The 23,840-nt window shown below is 37.1% G+C and overlaps 1 protein-coding gene across 4 annotated transcripts in view; it reads left to right on the forward strand.

Moving 5' to 3' along the window:
• The window catches only part of dip2bb (disco-interacting protein 2 homolog Bb), a 37,664-nt gene that overhangs the window by 2,574 nt on the left and 11,250 nt on the right, over positions 1-23,840 (forward strand). The window contains exons 2-28 of one of the 4 annotated variants that reach the window (XM_079883160.1): positions 9,919-9,990; positions 10,332-10,541; positions 11,407-11,532; positions 12,126-12,404; positions 15,174-15,314; positions 15,666-15,683; positions 16,688-16,807; positions 16,901-17,098; positions 17,183-17,274; positions 18,030-18,140; positions 18,217-18,340; positions 18,442-18,551; positions 18,635-18,737; positions 18,845-18,909; positions 19,645-19,738; positions 19,811-19,930; positions 20,044-20,158; positions 20,236-20,375; positions 20,640-20,776; positions 20,871-20,951; positions 21,949-22,076; positions 22,168-22,282; positions 22,527-22,728; positions 22,852-22,964; positions 23,091-23,114; positions 23,227-23,307; positions 23,419-23,542. In XM_079883160.1, the coding sequence (XP_079739286.1) occupies positions 9,919-9,990; positions 10,332-10,541; positions 11,407-11,532; positions 12,126-12,404; positions 15,174-15,314; positions 15,666-15,683; positions 16,688-16,807; positions 16,901-17,098; positions 17,183-17,274; positions 18,030-18,140; positions 18,217-18,340; positions 18,442-18,551; positions 18,635-18,737; positions 18,845-18,909; positions 19,645-19,738; positions 19,811-19,930; positions 20,044-20,158; positions 20,236-20,375; positions 20,640-20,776; positions 20,871-20,951; positions 21,949-22,076; positions 22,168-22,282; positions 22,527-22,728; positions 22,852-22,964; positions 23,091-23,114; positions 23,227-23,307; positions 23,419-23,542 (3,243 nt within the window). The remainder of the gene's footprint in view (positions 1-9,918; positions 9,991-10,331; positions 10,542-11,406; positions 11,533-12,125; positions 12,405-15,173; positions 15,315-15,665; positions 15,684-16,687; positions 16,808-16,900; positions 17,099-17,182; positions 17,275-18,029; positions 18,141-18,216; positions 18,341-18,441; positions 18,552-18,634; positions 18,738-18,844; positions 18,910-19,644; positions 19,739-19,810; positions 19,931-20,043; positions 20,159-20,235; positions 20,376-20,639; positions 20,777-20,870; positions 20,952-21,948; positions 22,077-22,167; positions 22,283-22,526; positions 22,729-22,851; positions 22,965-23,090; positions 23,115-23,226; positions 23,308-23,418; positions 23,543-23,840) is intronic. The other 3 variants (XM_079883162.1, XM_079883161.1, XM_079883163.1) reach the window with 3 other exon arrangements.

Below are 23,840 nucleotides of genomic sequence, written 5' to 3' on the forward strand. Positions count from 1 at the left end.
TTTTTGGATCAGGGTTAACTAAAACTAAAGCTAAAACCATGTGGGGAAAAAACTTTTTCAGTGCTTGAAATAAAATAAACGTGAACAAACAAAATAAAATATACCGGTATAAATTTGTTTTGACTTATTTTATTTCAGCTAGTAGCTAAGATAATAATAACCTCTCCTTTTCTTTTAGTTTAACTTGAAGTACTAAAATAACTAAAAGTGAATGAAAGTAAAATAAAAATGAATAAGAACTACATGGATATATAAAGAACTAATAATTATAATGATAAAATACACACCAAAATTACTCAAACTTTAACTAAAATTAAAATTAAAAAAAATGGAAAATATAATAAAGACTAATCCAAAATATTAATAAAGCTAAAATAGTAAGTAACACTTTTTTGTACATGTACCACACAGGTGACAGAGGATGGTATGAATCATTAATTACATTTATACAGTATAATTCTCCCTCTCTGTGGAAGTGCATTTACTGCCCATTTTACTTCTGTAAAGTGACATATTTCAAAGTGAGATATAGGAGGATATTCAACGACAAATTGCTGTAAAAAGATGATTTAATAAAAAAAATTGGAAAATTTATATTTTGTAAAGAAATCATAGTGTTTAAATAGCCTTAATATTTAATACAAATATCCGTACATATATTTGTGCATACATTTAAAAATATTTTTCTAATTTTTTTAAATATTTTTTCCTGGGCCAGCGTTATGAGACAGCTGAGCATTGTTGAGCTCTGTAAATTATGCAAATTAAGGCATATACTCTACTTATATATTATAAATATGAAAGCAATAAATCACATGCATGTATTTGTTTACAGTAACAAGATGAGTATAGAGACGTCGGCACATATTCGTTATTTGTAATGAACGTGTGTTGTGAATGAAAGAGTTTGTCTCTATGTGTGTGTGTGTGTCTTTGTGACAGAGGAAGAGGGGTGGAGATAGGAGGTTTTGACACACTCACACACACAATGAGCACCATTGAAGCATCAGGGCTGAGCAGTCGTGATCTCTGCTTGAATTCCCAGCACATACTCAGACGCTTTTATGCACTTAAGCTGATCAAATGAGCTGTGTGTGTGTGTGGAAATCCTCTTCCATAGCTGGTCAGCATATACTTAAACTAAAGAGGCTTGGACTAACTGTATGATGTCTGATTGTGTGCATCTGTTCAGGTAACCTCAGTAGCTTAAGCACCCACTGTGACTGTAGGAGGACAGGCAGGTTTTTTGAGTTGTAAAGAAAAAGAGAGAGAAAGAGACAGAGTGGGAGAGAGAGACCTAGGGACAAAACAGAAAGAGAGAGATTATTTTAATCTAGGTCACAGAGCACCAGGAAGCAAATACACTCATTTACCCATGATTCACAGCAAGCTTTCTAACATGTTGCGCTGTCTCTCCCACGATCTCTCTTTTTTCCTCTTTCCCACCATCCTTATCCCATCCTTTAAAAAAACTCCTTGTTTGCCTAGCTAGCTCACTCGCTCTTAAGCGCACGCCACACAGGACATGTTAATAGTTAATATCTTTTGCTTGCGATATGGGTTCCTCACTAACTGAATTATTCACCAGTGTGTGATGGACATCAGGCTCGAAAAAGAAGATGCACACTTTACACACACTATATTCATTCAGAGAGCTGAGTTTTCCAAACTGCCAGTTGGAGCTTAAATATCTCTCTCATAACACTTACCACTCAGGTAACACTTAACTAGAGTTTACGTGACTATGAATGGTATGAATAATTCATTTGTATATTATAACACTGCTATTCTCGGCTATGTTAATGTATGTTTGAAAGTTTCAGAATTGGAGTTGGACTCTTAATGTGGTCTGAAGTCCTAAGTAACAAAAAGTACCATATTTTTGGATATTATTTATACAGTATATGTAAATAGCGTATATGAATATGAGTTGTGCATTGCATCTGCTAAAGGACTGAAAGTAAATGTGAAGTGGATGTTAATAACAAGATGTTAGTAGCAAGCTGTCTGAGTAATGACAAATAAAGTTGAATGCCACAGGCATTTTTTAAAGGGGTCCCATAATGCAATTTTCACAAGATGTAAAATAAGTCTCTGATGTCCCCAGGGTGTGTATGTGAAATCCCACAGATATTTTTATAGCATGTTCAAATTGTTACTTTTTGAGGGTGAGCAAAAACCATAGACTGTAAAAAAATATGGACGTAGTGTCCGTGACGTCACCCGTAGGTTTCTGAAGAGCATTTTTGAAGCCTAAAGTGGGCGGAGCCGGCCGTCGCCATCTTGGCTTTGCGTCACTCCCGGATAACAGAAAATAGGCAAACAGGCGGGGCGTGAGTGGAGCTGAGGAGCCTGGCCTGGCTATCTGAAATCACCTAGCTCGACGTGATCGAGTTAGCTGATGATGTAAAGCCAATTAAACGTTCCTATTTTTGCCCTTCGAAATATTATAATAGTTAAAAGACATGGCTACAAGTGAGACTGTGTATTACTTCGAGAGTGATTGTGTATGAAGGTGATTTATGTGCATACATGTCAGTCACTCTTTCATGGTCCGTCAGCGCGGCATCGCTCAAGTTCGTAGAGAGCTTATTCAGTCCATTTTAAATTCTGATGTTGGCCGTCTCTCAAATGGGTTATGGTTTAACCGTTAAACCATAGATATATTGCCTTTGAAGTGCAAGTAAATGTGCTAGAAAATCCGCGCTCATTCATGTGCATTTATTGCACGGACGGAAAAGCGCCGACGCCTGCATGATTTCATCTGACGGTACATAAGCATATTATAATCCATCTGTTCCGTGAGAGCAGAACGAACGAGCATTTATTGACGTTTTAAATTTGAAAACCCCAAAAAGCAACGAAATTGCCAGACATCCATTAGTGCATGTTCACAGAGGAAAACAACTGAAATACAGCGCTGGTTGTTCTCTCGAACGATAACGACGGAATCCAAAGACGTGGGCTTTGTAACGTTACCCAAGTATTAAATTGTATGAAATAATAATCCCGAAAAAAAGCACAAACACTGCAGAGATGGCAAGTTCAGCAGCTAACATTGCTGAGGTGAAGTGACGGCTAGTAACAGCAGACAAACGGCTAGCACTGACAGCGGCAATCCATCTGTCACTCAAGTAGCTTGGCCACACCCTTAAATTTAAATATTAATCAACTAAACGGACGAGTTATAAAATAATTCACCCCCCTCACAGTTGTTATGAAGGGCAAAATGAGCTGTATAGACCAAATCCACATACAGACACCAGGCTTTAAACACGTTTTTTTCTGCTGTAAAATTTGGCATTTTAACATGGAGGAGATACAGATTTGACTCACTTCTGACAACAGCCTCAAGCGGCCAGTCAACGAATTGCAGTTTAACTCACTTCCGTGTTGGTTTCAAGAGAGAGACGGGGAGGTTGCCGCTTGGCAAAAACGCACTGTTTTTTGTGTGTGTCCCTTTAAATGCAAATGAGCTGCTTCTCCCGGCACAGAGGGCGGAGCTTGTTAGCAGCTCCAATTACTTCACACAGACATGCACTGAAAATTTAAAAAACGTTTAGTCTTTTATGTTTAAACTGGAGTCTGGGAAGATGGAGAGACTTGAGAAGAAGTGACAACATGTAGAATGCAACAGGACATTTCTGATTGGTTAGTTAATGAATTTATGTAGCTGATGTGGAGTTAATTTGTTCTAGTCATTGATTAGTATATTCTGTCATGATAATCTATGAATGTACATTTTAGGATTAGTGATGTCACTAACCCATGAAGAAGCTCATTGTAGTCCCTACCAGCCGTTTGTTGTAGTCCTTAAAAAGCAATTTCTGTAAAATAAAATATTTATGCTCAAACAGCAACATTACACTAACTAAAGTTAAAAAAGTGAAATCATAATCAACCACCCCTATGTCACCGGCCCACCGGTGGGCCCAAAATTATTACATATTTAAAACAGTAATATACTATAATAAACATAAACTAATCTTGACAAACTATATATCATTTGAAAGCTTACAAACTCTAGTTTTCATATTTGGTGAATGATTTCTAAAATAAATTAGAGAGGAGCTGTAATTTATCAATTTGCAACAAGAATATTTTCATATTCCTAAGGCGTGTTCAGACCTTTATTTTGAAATCGCAATGAACATGAAAAATCATGAAAGAATGGATGAAACCTCAGTTTGTTTTCATGCCAAGAGTTCAAAAGATACCATCCATTCAATTATTTTAGAAAAAAAAATATTAATATGTTTTTAATAACGCATATGGAAATGAAGGCGCCCTTATATGGGCAGTAATGGAGTCTGGTTGTCACCTAGTGAAAATGTTTGGTACTGCGCCCAAACAAAATCTCACTGAAAGCTCATTTTTTGAGATATCAACCTAAAATTTGAAACACAACTTATTTAGATTTTTGGCTTTGATTTTCTAGCAGTTTTAGAGTCGGCCAGGTTTTAAAAATATATATTTTATATAAAATATGAATAATTATTTTTTTTACATTGTACATTTTCATAAACACAAACTTATATAACTTTTCTTTTGTTTCACTTTCTTAATTTATTTCACTTCAACAAAAATCTGCCAAATGTCTTCTTTAAAACAAGACCAATTTTACATCTATACTCCAAAGCATTCTTTAATTACAACCATTTAAAGTCGAAATGTGCATTTTCATGTATATTTAAAAAAAGGGGGGTGACACTTAAAGGGTTAAGGTAACTCTATTGGCCCCATGAGTACTAAGGTTTGTTAGCACAAGTGCAACGCAGGAGTGTACATTTGCATTTGTGTACACTGTTTCCAGCCTTACATTCACACAGCAATTTTGAGCATTCCTGTACTTTTATGATGGCAAAAATGATTTCTCCAAACATGCATAAATAATGTCTTATTATCTGAGTAGGCTTTTGTGTTGTTTTGGTATGTATATTTGTGTGTATTTGGGTGGGTTTTATTTAGAGTCATAGTTGCTATGGTAACAGTTGAGTTTGCCTTAGGCTGTTCTCATTCATAACGAATAAAGCTAAAAGAAGCACATATGCCACAAGAACAGCTAAAACCCAACAGCATGACATAAAACCTTTTAACCGTATTACTCACACCGCACAGTATGACCTTTATTAGAGGGCTGCTGAAAGCTGAAATGTGTAATTTTTGTGTCACAGCATAATTGTAATAATAGCTGAAGATAGGCTGAATGGTGCTCTCCTGCACAAATCTTGCTGCCACAATGATAGAGGGTTATGATTGTTTGCTAGAGTGTTACTATGTGGTTGAAAATGTGTTGAATGTTTTTTGTATTGTTGTTAGGTGGTTATTCTGGGCGGTGGCTACTAGGTGGTTGCTTATTAGCCCAAGTCAAGTCTTTATGATAATATGGTCCCCATATATGACTCCTTCAGTCTTAGTCTGTGGGAATATTTTTTCCTGTTTTATTATACTCAACAAGCTAACTGATTTGTGGTAATATTCATGTTCAAAGCATAAACAATGTGCCAAAATGTAATACTTATGTTTTGGGATTGGTTCAAATCCCTAACTTTAAGTTATGAGCATTAGTACAGGGATGATTGTCTTAGAAAGGGGATAAATCTCACAAAACCTGTAAAGAATGTCAAAGTCACATTTTACCCCAAAATAAAATAAAATGTTATTCCTTTCTATACGGACTACTAAGGCCATTAGTTTGTTTTTGCATTGTGACAATTATTTTCAGGAAAATTAAACCAATTTTGCCCCCAATTTATATTACTGTAGGGCTTTGATATGGTCTTTCTCATAATTTTTTTTTGAACAATTATTCTCATAACTGTAATTATACATTATACATATTTTGTATAATTATACATAATTATACATTATACATATTTTGCAATGATTTTAAATGCAGTACAACAAATGCAATATTAATGCTGTTTTGACATGCTTTACATTTTTATACAAAATACTTGTATAAATTATATATTTTAATTATTTGTTACAATAATTAGATTGAGACTGAATTTCACATTACTGTAATGAGAATTGAGGACTAAAATGAGCTTAATTGTCCCTTAGTAGATTAAGTAGACTTCGTTTTCCTTATTTACTCTTGCACATGGTAAACCACACTGTAAACACAGGTCAGATCATTCTATATACTGTATTGCAAAGTGAATTAGGAAGGTTACACCTGACAAGGCATGTTCCCAGGTGTGTGAAGTGGTAATCTGAGTTTTGTTGTCACCTGTATGCACACACCCTGGTAACCCTGACTTTACTGTTTCCATTAGCAAGTTTTCAGAGCCGGTTTGTGGATCTGGTTGTATAATGTAGAAAGAGGCATGAACAGATAAGAATTAACTGAATTCCCTGTTGTGTCTTTTTCTCTGTCACTCTCTGTCTCTCACAGTCTGTTTTTATGTTCTCAGCAGAACAGGAAACCATGTCATAGGGTAGAAGATTTAGCACTGGAGAACATGACATCATCCAGAGGGAAAGGAAGTGTGTGTGTGTGTGTGTAAAGAGAGACAGAATGTTGGATGTGGACAAAAGAACAGGAAAGAGGGGCAATGAAATTCAACTTCAGGACAGTGTGATACAGTGTTGGAAGTTGCTGAATGGTGAGTCACCATCTGGTGGTGGGTAACCAAGGCTGTGTGTGTGTGTGTGTGTGTGTGTGTGTGTGTGTGTGTGTGTGTGTGTGTGTGTGTGTGTGTGTGTGTGTGTGTAGACACAATAGAGAGATAGCCGTATTGTGTCTTGAGTGAAAGTCATTGTGTGAGCTCTGTTGTGTCATAGTGTTTCAGGGCCAGTGATGCAGCACACAAGAGGGAGGGTGGATATGGGTAGTTAATGCTTTTCAAAGGAACAAGACTCTCAGAGACAAGTTCTCTCAGTCAATAAAAAAAAGCTTTAATTTGTTTCTCCATCTCTTTCTCTTTCCATACATGCACTCTACTCACTCAGACACAGATCCAAGATCTTTCCCACAGTCTGAGCAGCTGGTGTGCATGTCTGTTGTACAGAAAGTCACTGAGAGACTAGACGTTTCAGTCTCTATTGTATTTATCTTTACAGAAAATGCTTAATGTGAAATCAGTAACATCAACATAATAACATAATTTTTGCAACATTGAAGAATATATATCTATATCTATATCTATATATATATATATATATATATATATATATATATATATATAGATAGATAGATAGATAGATAGATAGATAGATAGATAGATAGATAGATAGATAGATAGATACAAACTACTATTCAAAAGTTTGAGGTCAGTAAAATACTTTTATTCAGGACACTAAATTAATCAAAAGTGACAGTAAATATATAATGTTACAAAATATTTATATGTATTTGTTTTACATTTCTATTTATCAAAGAATCCTGAAATAAAATTAACAAACTCTTCCACTCTTCCTCATTCCACAAAAAATCTTAAGCAACTGGTTTCAACATTGATGATAATAGGGAATATGTCTTTAAAAAAATACATTTTACAAATTACATTATTAAAATAGGAAATTTTAAATAAAAATATGTCCCAATATTCAAGTTTTTACTGTATTTTGAGCAAATAAATGCAGCGTGGGTGAGCATAAGAGACTTCTTTCAAAATCTTACTGACACCAAACATTTGAATGTTAGTGTTCATATCTTTTATTTATTTGCTAAAGCCGTTTTTTGTTTAGTAAATATGTATGTAATGTTAATTTTACACATTTAATGTAATATACATTAAAAATTATTTTATTTAATAATAAAATAAATGTATTTTATTGATTTGTAATTTTATATTAAAGGTTATTTTCATTTAAAAAAGTGAAAACATAACCAACCACCCTTTTAAGGGTGTTTTCATGCTGTTTTCAAAGTTGTTTTCATTTAGGTTTCTTGTAGGTTACTTGTATATGCTTTCTATCTTGATAATCACAGTCAGACAATAACACTCATGTAGCTTTATCTCTTAAAGGAGTGACATCCTCCTCCACCATCTTTCTCCCAGGGCCAAAAAAAAAAAAAATCCCTATGTTTCTGTCTGTTTGTGCATGTGTGCCAGTAGTTGTTTATGTATGCATAAACTAAATAAAAAATGACAGGAAAAAACTGCTTTACTAAAAAAAGGTCACTTGTCATAGGACTTTTGCCCATAATGCCTTGCAAATACAAGATTACAGACCTATCATGATTAAATCGATTTTCAAACCCTCTTGATGTTCGGTTATCAGCTCAATTCAGATGGCTGGAATACAATACACGGCTTTTGCTCAGATTTTTGCCCTGATTTGCAGTCTGGATGAGTTGAAAATAGTTTCCGAAAATCTGCACCAGTGATGGCTAATGTTTTAAAATCTGTTCAGACTGGTTGGATTACAGAGTGGATTTATGACATTGATTCTAGTTAAAATAAGATTTGGATCTCAGGCCAGTACAGTTTGGGTTGTAGTCCTGGAATAATTTAAATTTGGTTTGCAGGTTTGCAAGACAAGGGTTAAAACAAGGGTTTGCTAATTAAATTCAGAATTAAGGTTACATTTTGGCCATAATGTCTGGATTATATGTTAAGATTATTGTACAGATTACATGCAGGTTATGTGTTTTTTTTCTGGTAATTTTACTATATTACTTCAAAAGGAACAGTAATACATTTCCAAATTTAGAATTATGAATATGATTTTTGGAAGTAAGATTTTGAGGTAGTATTGTAGCATAAATGTTACAGGTTTACAGTTGCATGGACTGACAGTGTCTAACTCTTGGCCATGCCGTGTATGAGTGAGTGATCTCGGATAAAAGTAGATTTCTGCCTTAGTCTGTTGCCACTCACTTCACATTATCATCACTCCCCCAACAACCAATCACAATCCATCTGAGCCTCAGTGTGGACTGGACCACCTTAGGCCACCAATAAAACCGTCTAGTTTGCGGTTGAATTAGAAGAGCGCATTTATTTGTGCCATTTATTGCAGTCCAAAACATTATTTCTGAATAACACTCAAATTATCATATACAAAATGAACACATATACATAACCCCCTTCATAGCTACATGTGATAGAACAGTCTGTTGAAGCTAAAAATATCCCATAGTGCAGCTGGGTTCGGTCCTCATGCATTACTTATGGGAGTTGACTCTTCCTTCTCTATTTTCCATTTTTCTTTTAATGTGGAAAATGCTCTTGAAAGAATGGTTTGTTTAGTGGCCTCTCCTTATGAATCCGTGCTGTTTGCTCTCAACGTTTAAGCGTAATGGCCAATCTGATTTCTATGGGATGATAAATATTTTCATGTTATCTCTTTTGAAATCTTTCCCCTTTAGGGGATGTGTTGAAATGAGCTTGAGCTGCTCAAGTATCATAACCAAAGCTCTCTCCATCCTGCATAATCCCACTAGATTACACATTCTGCTCTCTTTCACACTCACAAGCAGAATCCAGCATTAAATCGCGCAAATCAACTTGGCTGTCAGAATGTAAGAATGTGATGATCTTTTAAGATTTCGGTGTTTAGGTTTTTCTAAACAACTGTTCCTCCTTCATCAACTCCAATAATGCGTTCCTATTATACTTGATATTATTTAGCATTACCATTAATAAGTTTGGGATCGGTTTGGTGTTTTCTCATGCTTACCAAATTGTGAAATATTATTACAATTTTAAATAATTATTTTTTATTTTATGCAAAATCAAAATATTTCAATTGCTTGGATGTTTTGTGATCTAATGCAGTGTCATTCAAATTTGACATTTTGGGGGCCACTGTATGTTGAAAATTACACTGAAAAAAAGAAGAAGATCAACTGCAAAGATAAACCACAATCTATCTGACTGTTCAAAGACATTTGACCAAAACAATGAATTGAATTCATGCTGTTCGTGTTTTTAACTGGTAATAACATTATCTCTCTTTTTTTAGGTGACATCACACAAAAAGGATACGAGAAGAAAAGGGCCAAAGTTTTAGCACCCTACTTGACACAAATACAAAGTAAGAACTACAAAAATATCCCTGCTTTTTCACCCTCCTCGTTTTTTTTACTTGGTCGTCCACTGACTCATATGATAATGTGGTTATGAAACATCTTCTCAGGCTGTTTCTCTTGAGGGTTCCATCCAAAGTCCCTCTGCGCTGCCTTCTACTGATCAAATATAGGACTGCAGCATGAAACATTATTTTATTGTCAGTCGCTGTTGTGAGATAGAATTGTTGTTTTATTCTGGAGATATTTGAGATGAAAACCACAGTTCTTCGTATTAATATTTCCCATTTTCTGTAGTCATTGACTGCATCTGCCAGTTTTAATGAAGTTAACTTTATTATCTCTACAGATTTGGCTCCGCCTCCGGCATATGATGCACAGTCCCCTGGTCCAAGCTCCGCCTCCGCCTCCGCCTCCGCCTCGGCACCTGAACCTGAACCTGAACCTGAACCTGAACCTGAACCTGGCCCGTCGAACTCATCCTCCTCCTCTTCACGCCACCGGCGCACACGGCGACCACACCGAAGCAGCGGGACTAGAGATGAACGCTACAGATCAGGTTAGAACAGCTTGACAACATATGCAACTTTTTTCTGTTACATTTTCTTTACATGTTATTACAGTGCAAGCCAGAGTTTGACTCTTTTTTTGGGGGGCACTAAACAAAATAGCAAAAATAAGGATATACAGCCCAAGGCTTACTTATATACTTACTTACATGGGTTACTTATAGTGGTTTTTGCACTTTAAACTGGGATAGGAAAACGTTTTTCAACACTGAACAAACGACACACTTCACCTATAAAATGTTGTTATATAATTCCATTAAGCTGTATATAGACTAGTCTTTACTTGAGATTTATTGGGTGTGAGGTTTACAGAGTGCCTGCAGATGGTAATATTTGCCTGTTCTCTGACCACATCCTTGTAAGAACTGTTTAGTCATCTGCCATGGCAGTCGCGCTTGGACAAAATGGTTGCCTAGATGAAATGGGTCACTGTGGATTTCTGGTGCTTTGTGGCAATAGAAAGATAGTAGCTTGCTTATTTGATTGTGTAGGTTGTTTGTTCAGTTGCTCGCCACAGACGTGTATATATATTTTACGGTCCTACTGTTGTCATAAAGCATGTTCATGACCTTGTTGTGTAATTAGTACCAACACTCTGATGGGTGACTGCCTATTGGTTAAGAAGCTTTGCTGATAATACAAAAGTTACTGATTTGAATCGAGATAAAGGCAGTCAGTTAATGAGATTCAAATCAGTCTTGTACTCTGGAACAAAGCATTTAGCCTCAGGATGTTCAAGGTTGACTTTACCTGTCACTTTGGATAAAATCATCTACTGAGGCATCTGCTAACATCACACTAAGTGCAGATGTCCTAGTAACAAAACTGTCTGACTTTTTTTTTTGTCTGTCTCAGATATCCACACTGAGGCAGTTCAGGCAGCATTGGCCAAGCATAAAGAGGAAAAGATGGCGCTGCCCATGCCAACCAAACGTCGGTCCGCATATGTACAGTCACCAATTGACAACTGCACCCCACCGGGTAATGTATACAAGCACCAAATAAAGAAGTTATATATTATCTTATATTTAATACTTGTACTTGCAAAGTACTTGTATTTTTCAGTAAAACTCCTTACCCTTATGTATTTTATATAATAATCATGCAGGAAAGATTACACCCATTATTAAATTTTTAATTAAATCAGATTTCTTTCTTTTCTTTTCTTTTGTATTTTTCTTTTTTTTTTTTTTACATTTATTTAACTACATTTAAATGTAATTATGTATATCTCATAAATACGTTTATCTAATTTTTATACCTTATAAATTATTGTAATTTTAGTTACTTTTTAAATAACAATATGTATATATGTATATATATACATATATACATATATATATTGTATATGTATATGCAATATGTATATGTGTTCATTAGCAAAAAAATGTTTGTTTTTTTGGTGTGGTGTTAAAATTGGTTGCAAAAATGTTGAAATGTAGCAAGTATTGATATTTTGGTATAGTGACAACTGCATTTACTATTGTTTGGATGATTGTTTCTTACCTTTATTCTTCTTGTACTTATTCTATCATTCTCTTCCTTGTCTTTTCATTTCTCTTTCTCTCTGTCAGACTCCTCATCTTCCTCTGATGATGAGGCCGTGTCAAGTGAAAGTGCTGGGCCTCAGCAGTCTCCAGACACCTGGATTAATAGCTCTCTGCACGGCTCCTCCACCTCCTCCTCTGCCTCCTCCACTCTCTCACATGGGGAGTCTCGGCCCACCCAGGCCCCACAGCCTCAGTCTCAGCAGGTCCCACCTCCACCTCCACCTCCACCCGCACCTGCCCACCCACCCCACTCCCACTCCCAGCCCTCCGCCCTGGCCGAGGCCCTCGCTCAGACACGCATCGGTGAGTCACCATTACCCCCACACACTTTGTGTCATTGTAAATACACTTTAGATTTTACCATTTGGTTTTAAGTAATTTTAGCAGCTTAACCAGGCATTTTGTGCAAGTGTTTTCATTGCTTCATTATTTCTGCCCAATGTTTATTTTCTGTTCATTTATATCTTTTGTGACTGTCAGTGAGAAGAATAGGAAGAGGTAAAGTCAAGTGTTAGAAATCTTTCACCTTTGTCCTGTGTGTTTAAGATTTGTTGTGAGTTACAAATATTATCAACCCCTCCACACGCTCCACCCTTAAGCCTCTGCCCCACCTGTGTGTTTTAAAGCCTATGAATGATTGGTCTGTCCATAGGAGCTGATGAAAAATTAATAAAGGTTCTCAGAGATCTGGTTGAGCTTGTTATGTGGTTCAGGACTAATCATCTCAGGACTTAATACACACTTGATCCCAGACTGTACTTATTCAGAGAGTGTGCTTTTCCTGCACATGACATACCCCTGAGTGTGTGTGAAATTGTTAAGAGATGTAGACAATAGCTGTAGACAGCATGCAGAATGTGGGGTTAGCCAAGAGGAACTAATGAACTCATGTTTGCAATAGACTTGAAACAGAATATTCTGTAGGCTATGATGTTATATTTTTGGTTAATGATACGTTTCTCTGCCCTCACAGCCTTGGTCTACAGAGGCAGACAAGTTATTTCATTTTAAAGAAAGATTATGAAAACAATGATGTACGATGATGATGAGACACAGTAAAACCAGAGACAGTTATGTAAGATATAACATACAGTCAGTCGATCAAAATAAACCTTGACAGGGTGATGAATATTGTATCACCGTGAAGAGGTTCATTTGGGATAATGAGCGAGTGACTGTATCTCATAAATTACACGTCTACTTAGCAAATAAATAAATTAAATAACATTAAATATTAATTTGAGTTTACGTTACTTCATAATGTGAGAAGAAAGAGACTGCAGAGTGATATGAGAGTTTTTGAAAGAAGTATCTTGCTCACCAAGGATATACAGGTGCTGGTCATAAAATTAGAATATCATCAAAAAGTTTATTTATTTCAAGAATTCAACTTAACAGGTGAAACTAATATATTATATAGACTCATTACATGCAAAGTGAGATATTTCAAGCCTTTATTTGTCATAATTTTGATGATTATGGCTTACAGCTTATGAAACCCACGAAATCAAAATCCCAGAAAATTAGAATATTACATGAAATCACACAGTAATTACACAGTGATACCATGGTCATTGAACCAGGTTTTGGTTCTTTTGGCAGTGTGGGCAGGTGCAAATCCTGCTGGAAAATGAAGGAAGCATGAAGTGCTCTGGAAATGTCCTGGTAGACGACTGCGTTGACTCTGGATTTAATAAAGCACAGTGGACCAAAGTCTTCTTTTCTGATGAGAGCAAATTTTGCATCTCATTTGGAAACCAAGGTCCCAGAGTCTGGAGGAAGAATGGAGAGGCACACAATCCAAGATGCTTGAAGTCCAGTGTGAAGTTTCCACAGTCTGTGTTGGTTTGGGGAGCCATGTCATCAGCTGGTGTTGGTCCACTGTGCTGTCCACTCAACACAGCCGTCTACCAGGACATTTCCAGAGCACTTCATGCTTCCTTCAGCAGACAAGCTTTATGGAGATGCTTCCTTCATTTTCCAGCAGGATTTGCACCTGCCCACACTGCCAAAAGAACCAAAGCCTGGTTCAATGACCATGGGATTACTGTGTAATTACTGTGTGATTTCATGTACTATTCTAATTTTCTGAGATTTTGATTTCGTGGGTTTCATAAGCTGTAAACCATAATCATCAAAATTATAACAAATAAAGGCTTGAAATATCTCACTTTGCATGTAATGAGTCTATATAATATATTAGTTTCACCTGTTAAGTTGAATTCTTGAAATAAATAAACTTTTTGATGATATTCTAATTTTATGACCAGCACCTGTATGTATTTAATCAAAAATACAGCAAAATAGTAATATTGTGCTTAAAATAGAACTTAAAATATATGTGTTATAAAATATAATGTATTCCTGTAATGGCAAAGCTGTATTTTCAGCATCATTACTCCAGTCTTCAGTGTCACATGGTTTTTCAGAAATCATTCTAATATGCGTTTAAAAAAAAAAAAAAAAAATTCTTATTATTGTCAGTGTTGAAAACATCTGTGCTGCTTAATATTTGCTGAATAAAAGTATTTATTTATATACAGGTATATATGCATGTATGGATGTATATGTATGTGTGTGTGTGTGTGTGTGTGTGTGTGTGTGTGTGTGTGTGTGTGTGTGTGTGTGTGTGTGTGTGTGTGTGTGTGTCTTACTGACCCAAAATTTTTTACGGAAGTGTATATAGGAAATTGTATAGAAATATTTGAATGATTAATAAATCAGAATCAAGTATTTTAGAAATCCATATAATAATAGCAAAGTAAATACTAAATAGTAAATAGTTTGATTTCATGTTACCTTCAAATATCTTTGGCCTTATCACTAGTTTACGCAATTGAAGGAAGCATATACTAAAAAGCAGTCCTGAATGGACATAGTTTTACACAGACTCGTAAAGGAATAGTTCACTATTGGATTAAAAAAAGCACCTCAAACATGATTCTACTGTATTTCTCATTTTGTTTTCCATGTAAGAAAGAAAGGTGAGCTATTCCTTTATGAGCAAGGGTAAAATATCTTTAAAACTTTGAGGGTTGATTATGAGTGTGTAATATGTGTTATTTTGACCAGATCCAGGAGGAGGAGTCGGGCCTCCTGATGTGCCATCCCAAGCTCAGGCCAGAGGCTCTCGTGTGGATCTGCCTCCCAACGCCGTGGTGCGAGGCATGAGTCGAGGACAGAGCCGGTCCAGCATGATGGAGACAGCAGACGGTACTGAGTGTGTGTGTGTGTGTGTGTGTGTGTGTGTGTGTGTGTGTGTGTGTGTGTGTGTGTGTGTGTGTGTGTGTGTAGAGGGGAAAAAAGAGTAAAAGAAAGAGAGATAAAAAGAGAAACATGTATTTGTTGTGTGCTGCATTAGACATACATACTCTGAAAATGTATGTATACTCTTTTCATAACTTTCTTCTCATGTCTCTCAGAACTTTGTGTTAACATCTCAGTAGGGACATTTCAATAAGTCTTTATGAATGCTGTGTTTATGATTGCTTCATTAATCGCATCCCGTTTCTTTTTTCTTTTCTACCTTTTATCCACTTGTGTCATGTTGCTTTTCTCTGTCAGTGAGAAGAATAGGCAGAGGTAATGATTGGTCTAGACATGTCCTGTTGGTCGACTTTAAAGCTGTGTGTTTGTTTTTGTATACTGTATATGTGTTACACAAAGATAGTGTGAACCAGAGTGAAACCCTGTACTTTCTTAGGAAAATAAATAAATAATAGTAGATCACTCATCCCTCCAGCTCTGCTTACATGTGGTTTTTACTCAGTCCTGATCCTTCATCACACATTAGGAATGCTTTACAGGTGAACCAGTGATATTTAAAGGAATAGTGAAAATTATTTACTCAACCTCATGTCATTACAGTTGGTCACTCTCTTCCATGCAGTGCAATAAATGAGGACTGAAGATTCAGAAAGATGCAAAAGCACCACATATGTATGATAAAAAGTCCATATGACTTTTGCACAAGTCTTTAATTTTTTTTTTATTGAATAAATACAAATATATCAGAATAAATAAGTAATAATACACTACCGTTCAAAAGTTTGGGGACATTAAGATTTATCTGATTAAGTAAAATCAGTGAAACAGCAATATTGTAAGATATTTTTCCAATTTAAATAGTCATTTATTCCTGTGATAATTTATTCCTCTTTACTCCCGTCTTCAGTGTCCCTTCAGCAATTATCCTAATATGCTCAAGAATTGGTGCTCAAGAAACATTTCTTATTATTAAATGTTGAAAACAGTTTCTAGATTTGTTTTTGCATCCTTGCTGATTAAAACGATTGATTTCTTAAAAAAAAAAAAAATTCTTAGTGACACCAAACTTTTAAATAGTAGTTTATATATAATTTTAAATAATAATAAAAGTTTAATTTGATCTATAAGCCATTGTATATCAGGATATCTTTGGACCAGGACTGATAAATACCACTGTAGGAGAGTGTAAAACATGTATATACATGTACACATATAGTCTAGTTGTGATTTACGAATTCCCAGTTCAGTTGAAAGTGTGCGGGAGTGTGTCTTTGTTCGTCTGTCTCATCCCACCCTACCTGACCCCAATCCTGGTGTAGGTGTTCCGGTGTCCAGCCGTGTGTCCACAAAGATCCAGCAGCTGCTAAACACGCTAAAACGACCCAAACGCCCGCCACTCAGTGAGTTCTTCATGGACGACCAAGAGGAGATCGTGGAAGGTACTCCAGGATAAATTCAGTCCTCGCCATTTCTCAGACACACTCTGAAAGGATGGTGCATTAATGTAGATCAACGTGTTTCTTCCTGCTCAGTTCCTCAGACAGATCCTAACACCCCTAGGCCAGAAGGCCGGCAGATAATCCCAGTGAAGGGGGAGCCGTTGGGTGTGGTCAGTAACTGGCCTCCTGCTCTTCAGGCAGCATTAACTCGATGGGGTGCCACACAGGGCAAAAGCCCTGCCCTCACAGCTCTGGATATCACAGGAAAACCACTCTATACACTTACGTATGGTAAGCAAAGCACTTATCTTGATTGAAAGCAGATGCTGGGATTGGCAAGAAAGTTCTATGGGCTGATTGGTGTGTGATTAACAGGGAAACTGTGGAGTCGAAGTGTAAAGCTGGCCTACACTCTCCTCAACAAGCTGGGAGCAAAAAATGAGCAGATCATCAAACCAGGAGACCGGGTAAAAGAACAACAACTCTTTGTCATTTAAGATTGTTTCCTGATAATATAACTCAGTTATAGGTGTTATGACAAGTTTGTGCACATAAACCAGTGTTATTTTAGTATTATTAATATGTTTTTTTTTTATATTTTGAGTTTTCATTTTAATTTTAGCTTAGGTTTTAACAATTTTTTGTGCTTTAGTCATGTTTATTTTATTTTTATTTTTCAGTTTAATTTAATCAGTTTAGTTCTTCAAGTTCTTTTGTTTTAGTTAGTTGCTGAAGTACGGAGCCCCTAAAGGGACATGGTGGTGGGAAAAAAATAATAAAGTAATAATTTAATGCTTTTGCGTTCCCCCAAGAAACTTTGTGTTCGCTCGCAAAACATTTTGCGTTCCCCTGAAAACTTTGCAGCAAAGTGTCGAGGGAACGAAAAGTTTCGAGGGGGAAATTAAAACATTTGTTTTCCTGCTAAAGCATTGCCAAATATTTTTTCCTCCATCTCATATTTGTTTCCTTAACCCAGCAACATTTCTATTTAACATTTCTATTAAATACTTTTTTATTTATTTTTGCCTTATTTCAATTAAGAATTTTTATTTATTTATATTTTTCGTTTTTTTTTTTTTAAATGCAATACTGATGTAAACACTCATTTACTTCACATTGCTATTAGTATTATACTATATATTGTAAGAAGCAACTTTTATTTTAGAAAAATGCTGCTGTTGCACTTTAATTATTTGCAAATAATGTTTTGTTATTGACCCAGGTGGCGCTGGTGTATCCTAACAGTGACCCTGGTATGTTCTGGGTCGCATTTTATGGCTGTTTGTTGGCAGAAGTCATTCCTGTGCCAATAGAGGTTCCACTATCCCGAAAGGTAGTCACTACAGCTAAATGGAGTGCTAACAATACATATTGCTATTGTGGTCAAAATGTTTTCCATGTGCTTACAGGATGCGGGTAGCAGCCAAGTTGGTTTTTTGTTAGGTAGCTGTGGGGTGGGTCTGGCTTTGACCAGTGAGATCTGTTTGAAGGGTTTACCCAAGACCCCCACTGGAGAAATATTACAGTTTAAAGGTCAGAGACTTCACACATGCAAATTACATCCATTTATTTTCAAAAGCCAGTCAGTAATGAGAAATTTATGATGGATCTAATACTAGTTGGGTTTCTGACAGGCTGGCCCAGGTTAAAGTGGGTGGTGACAGACTCCAAATACCTCACGAAGCCTTCGAAAGACTGGCAGCCTCATATCCCAACAGCCAACACAGACACGGCATACATAGAGGTAAGATCATGTGCTTCATGTGATTCTGTGTGTGTATGCCTGTTGAATACATGTAAATCTCCTCCTCTCTTTCTCTCATGCAGTATAAGGCCAGTAAGGAGGGCACAGTGATGGGTGTTGCGGTTTCAAAAGTTGCCATGTTAACACATTGCCAGTCACTCACTCAGGCCTGTAACTACTGTGAGGGTGAGTGATGCTGTTGCTGTGGAAACACCATCCTTTTGTTGCAGTTACACTAAACCAAAGAACTAGCTATTTTGTTTGGAGATGTAACGAAATGCGTCTGCACACAGGTGAGACACTGGTGAATGTTTTGGACTTTAAGAAGGACATGGGTTTGTGGCATGGAGTTCTCACGGTGAGTGACAAAATGTGGACGTGTCATCAATGCTATTACTACACATTTATTCAGATCAGTGCATCAAATATTACAATGATTAGGGATGCACCGATATGAAAACTTTGGCAGATAACCGATAATTCTTTATATTTGTGAGCCGATAACCAATATATTGGCCGATAAGTTTTTATATAATTTTTGATAGGCTGATTACAAAAACAAAAGTCTCACCATTAAAATCCATCTCCCAAGCACACAATTATATTGATGTTCTCATTATAATTTTATGTAGCCTATATGACAGACTTGCACTGCACATGTTGCACTTAACTGTATTTTCCTTTTTTGAAGTGATTCTAATCATATTTCAAGCAATTCAAAACCATCATGGCGAACAGTGCGCATCTGAAGTGTCTCAGCTGAAATAAAATCCATTATTTATCAGCTTCAATATATCGGCCACATTTTTTTATTAAGCCGATAACAACTGAACATATATCAGCTGATATCGATATGGTGGCCGATGCATCGTGCATCCCTAACAATGATGTGTACTTTTGTATTATTTGCAATATAAATATAAATAATATGGATAGTTTTTTCAGTAATGATAATGAGGTTACTGAGAATTGTAAGAAGGTATGTGCTTTATCGTATGGTCCTAAAATAGGCTCTTTTTTGTTTCTTTTTAATTTTGGGGTGAAAATTTACTAGGGCAGTTTTCCCCCAATAACATCTGTGTGTGTGTTTCAGAGTGTGATGAACCGAATCCACACCATCAGTGTTCCATATGCAGTAATGAAGGCTTGTCCACTGTCCTGGGTTCAGAGAGTTCACATACACAAAGGTACAAGACCAAATATATGTCTGTCGTCTACACACATTTGTTTGGATATGATAAACGTCTTTGTTTCTACAGCACGTATTGCCTTGGTGAAGTGTCGTGACCTGCATTGGGCGATGATGGCTCACCGAGATCAGAGAGACACCAGTCTGGCCTCCTTGCGCATGCTAATTGTTGCTGATGGAGCCAATCCTTGTGAGTTACGCTAACAGGCCTCCTGCAGACACTTCACGGGACATGATGTTCATTTAATATTTATATTTAACGATTTCACTTTTTTTGTCTCTCTGTATCTGTTTCTGGCTTAGGGTCGGTTTCATCATGTGATGCATTTTTGAACGTATTCCAGGCTTATGGTCTGAAGCCAGAGGTCATCTGCCCGTGTGCTACATCACCTGAGGCCATGACGGTTGCCATTCGCAGGTATATCATTTTTAGACGATCCCATTTTAAATGAAATATATTAGTATTTGTTCCCTGATTTTGTGAGCTTTCTCCAGGCCTGGGGTCCCCGGTGCACCTCTTCCAGCGAGAGCCATCCTGTCCATGACTGGGCTGAGTCATGGGGTCATCAGGGTCAACACTGAAGACAAGAACTCTGCTCTCACCGTCCAGGATGTGGGACATGTCATGCCAGGAGGTGTGTGTGTGTGTGTGTGTGTGTGTGTGTGTGTGTGTGTGTGTGTGTGTGTGTGTGTTGAATTCTATGTGTGATTCACATGTCTACACTTAGAAAAAAGATATTCATGATATTACCTTGGGTGTGTATAGACTATGGTAATACTATGGTATTGTCACTCACAGAGAAAAATCCAGTTCACAATACCATGCTATCAAAGTTTAAAATATGTTATTATCATATGTGCATGCCTGAAGTCAGCATGTGTGTTTATGTGTGCTTTAGCATTGATGTGCATTGTGAAACCGGATGGGCCGCCCATGCTGTGCAAGACGGATGAGATCGGAGAGATCGTGGTGAACTCTCGTGCTGGTGGAACCATGTACTACGGCCTATCTGGAGTCACTAAAAACACCTTTGAGGTATGGTGATCAACTTAACACTCTCATACACAGAAGATTATAAAACTTTGTACTGAATTGCGTACCATAAACATATTTTTATGGTATCTCACAGGTGATCCCAGTCAACGCTAGTGGTACTCCTATTGGTGAAATCCCATTTGTGCGGTCGGGATTGCTGGGTTTTGTTGGACCGGTAAGAGTGTGAAAGAGGAAAACAAGAGAGGGACAGTGCCATTTTTCATGTGTTAAAATCAGGGCTGTCAAGGTTAAAACGCAATTAACTGAAAATCCTTAACGCATTCAAATAATTTAATGCAAATACAGAAGCACGCGAAATTTCATCTTTAACATAATTTAAGTCATGCAGTTAGATGATCTTAGAAATCGGGAGTTTATCACACTGAGCAATGGCACAAGCACCTGTTACCCTGGTAGGTGGAAATTTTAAACCGTTTAACCCGATCTCGCTTCTCCGTTTGCAATCAGATCATTTTTAGCCGCTGAACTCTGAGTTTTCAGTCCAATAATCCAGGAAGCGAATTTATTCAAACAATCATTCAAACAATCAGTCCAAAACAGTCCAAAACCATGCTGATTACATCAGAGATGGCAGAGAGAATCGATTCACGTTGCGTATATTATTCATTCCAGTGTGTGTTTCGATTTTAAACACCGAGCACTGTTATATTCTGTCATTGTTTCTGAAGAGCGCGAGCCTTCATGCATTGCGCTGTGTGAAATACAGACTGAACGGAACGTCAAAACATCCCACTGCTGTATGGCCAGATGATACGCAAACTACTTTCTCAGCTGGATAAAGCAAACCAGCGTCTCACTAGTAATGTTTTGATGGATGAGGATTGCAATCAAGGTAAAGATGATTGCGGTGACATACAGGAGTCATAGGCTACTTTAAGCACGCGTGAGTCCGTTATATTGATGCGCAAACATGATCCTGTTCGGTATCATAACTTGACTTATCTAAAATGTAAGCAAGTTCTTTGCTGTTTGCGCATTGTCCACAAACTATACACAGTGAATTTTTTCATGTTCTAAAATGAAAGTGTTAAACAAGATGAATTGTCTATTCTAATTTCACGATAAAAAGGGTGCGATTAACTGTGATAAAAATTTTGAATCTATTGTCAGCCCTAGTTAAAATCATTTTTTCATCTCTCTTCCTTCCGCAGGGTAGTCTGATATTTGTGGTGGGTAAGAATGAGGGCTTGCTAATGGTTAGTGGTCGTCGTCACAACGCTGACGATCTAGTAGCGACAGCACTAGCAGTGGAACCAGTCAAAACTGTGTACAGAGGCAGGTGAGGGTTCCCCTTTGAATATACAGAGGGAAATTTAGTCTTAACCTTTGTTTTAATGAGAATAGATATTAATCTGATGTGTGTTTTGTAGAATTGCTGTGTTCTCAGTGACTGTGTTCTATGATGAGAGGATAGTAATCGTAGCTGAGCAAAGGCCTGATGCCAGTGAAGAAGACAGCTTCCAGTGGATGAGTCGGGTTCTGCAGGTACAGACTAGTAATTATAAAATAGATACATGGTACATTCGCCAATAAATACACACCTGTGACTGTACTGCCAATATGTGCTATGGACTTTACCATATTGTGGAAAATTCAAAGTGTTGAGTGGCTTATTGCTTATATACAACAGTTATTTGATCGTTTTAGTTTAACACACAAAGGTTTGATAATCCTTTATGTATGCTTTATTTATTTGTTGGTGGTTTTGTGTATTGTTTCTCGTCTTCAGGCAATTGACAGTATTCATCAGGTGGGATTGTATTGTCTTGCACTGGTTCCTGCCAACACCCTGCCCAAAACTCCCCTGGGGGGCATTCACATCTCAGACACCAAGCAACTCTTCCTGGAGGGGGCGCTGCACCCCTGCAACATCCTCATGTGCCCCCACACCTGCGTTACCAACATGCCCAAACCACGTCAGAAACAACCAGGTGTGTATGCAGGGATTAAATGGAGATCTTGGAGGTGAGAGAACCTTCAAATCTGGAGGTAAAAAAAATCTGATGGATGTGATATTTTTCTCACAGTGTTCTGTCCTGTTCTGTCTTTCATAGTCGGTGTCGGCCCTGCATCCATCATGGTGGGTAATTTGGTTGCTGGGAAAAGAATTGCGCAGGCTGCAGGCAGAGATCTGGGACTCATAGAAGACCAAGATCTGGTCAGGAAGGTAAACTCAGATTTTGCATTGTATTGTGAGGCCGTATAACAGGAAATAAATAATGCAGACAGATTATTTTAAGCTGTTTATGTAAAATGCACTGTGTGGTATTTTAATGCTTTCGTGTGGATGCAGCTGTGTATGTGGCCTACAATGATGGTAAGCACTATGATCATTATGGCACAATCACATGCCACAATCATTTAATGTGTTATTAATGTTATATGTTTGAAGGTATTGTTGATGAACTGTCTGTCTTGCCTTTTTTTAGCATCAGTTCCTTACAGAGGCTTTACAGTGGAGAGCACAAACCGATCCTGACCATACGCTTTATGTACTTTTAAATGCCAAGGTAAAAAAACACTCATACATTCCAAACAAATAGTGGAAGGAATAAACTCCCTTTCTGAGAACTTCTGATTCGCTGGCCTATAATGTGTTTTCTCTCTCTCTCTCTCTCTAGGGAGTGGCAGTGTGTACAGCTACATGTGTTCAGCTTCATAAAAGAGCAGAGAAGATTGCTGCTGCTCTCATGGAGAGAAGTGGTATTAACATTGGAGAGAATGTGGTGCTTTTGTATCCACCAGGTAAATCACACACACTATGTCCTTTGTTAAGACTGTTATTTAAGAACTAGACAGTTAAAAACTGTATAGGAGGGAACAGGGAAGTCATTGGTATTTACAGAAAAGTGCTTTTTATCATTTCACATGTGAAGAGGGTGTTAAAATATAGGTGACTTTAAAATGAAACCTTCTAATGAAAATTAAGTCATCTTTTACTCCTGGTGTTGTGCTAATGCTTTTCGGAGCCCAAAAGAATGTCCCACTCATGCATTTTTATTAATCTTGATTTCTCACAACTTGTGTGCTCTTTCTGGGCGAG

Source organism: Squalius cephalus (genome assembly GCF_949319135.1).
Source record: "Squalius cephalus genome assembly, chromosome: 10".
Taxonomy (NCBI): domain Eukaryota; kingdom Metazoa; phylum Chordata; class Actinopteri; order Cypriniformes; family Leuciscidae; genus Squalius; species Squalius cephalus.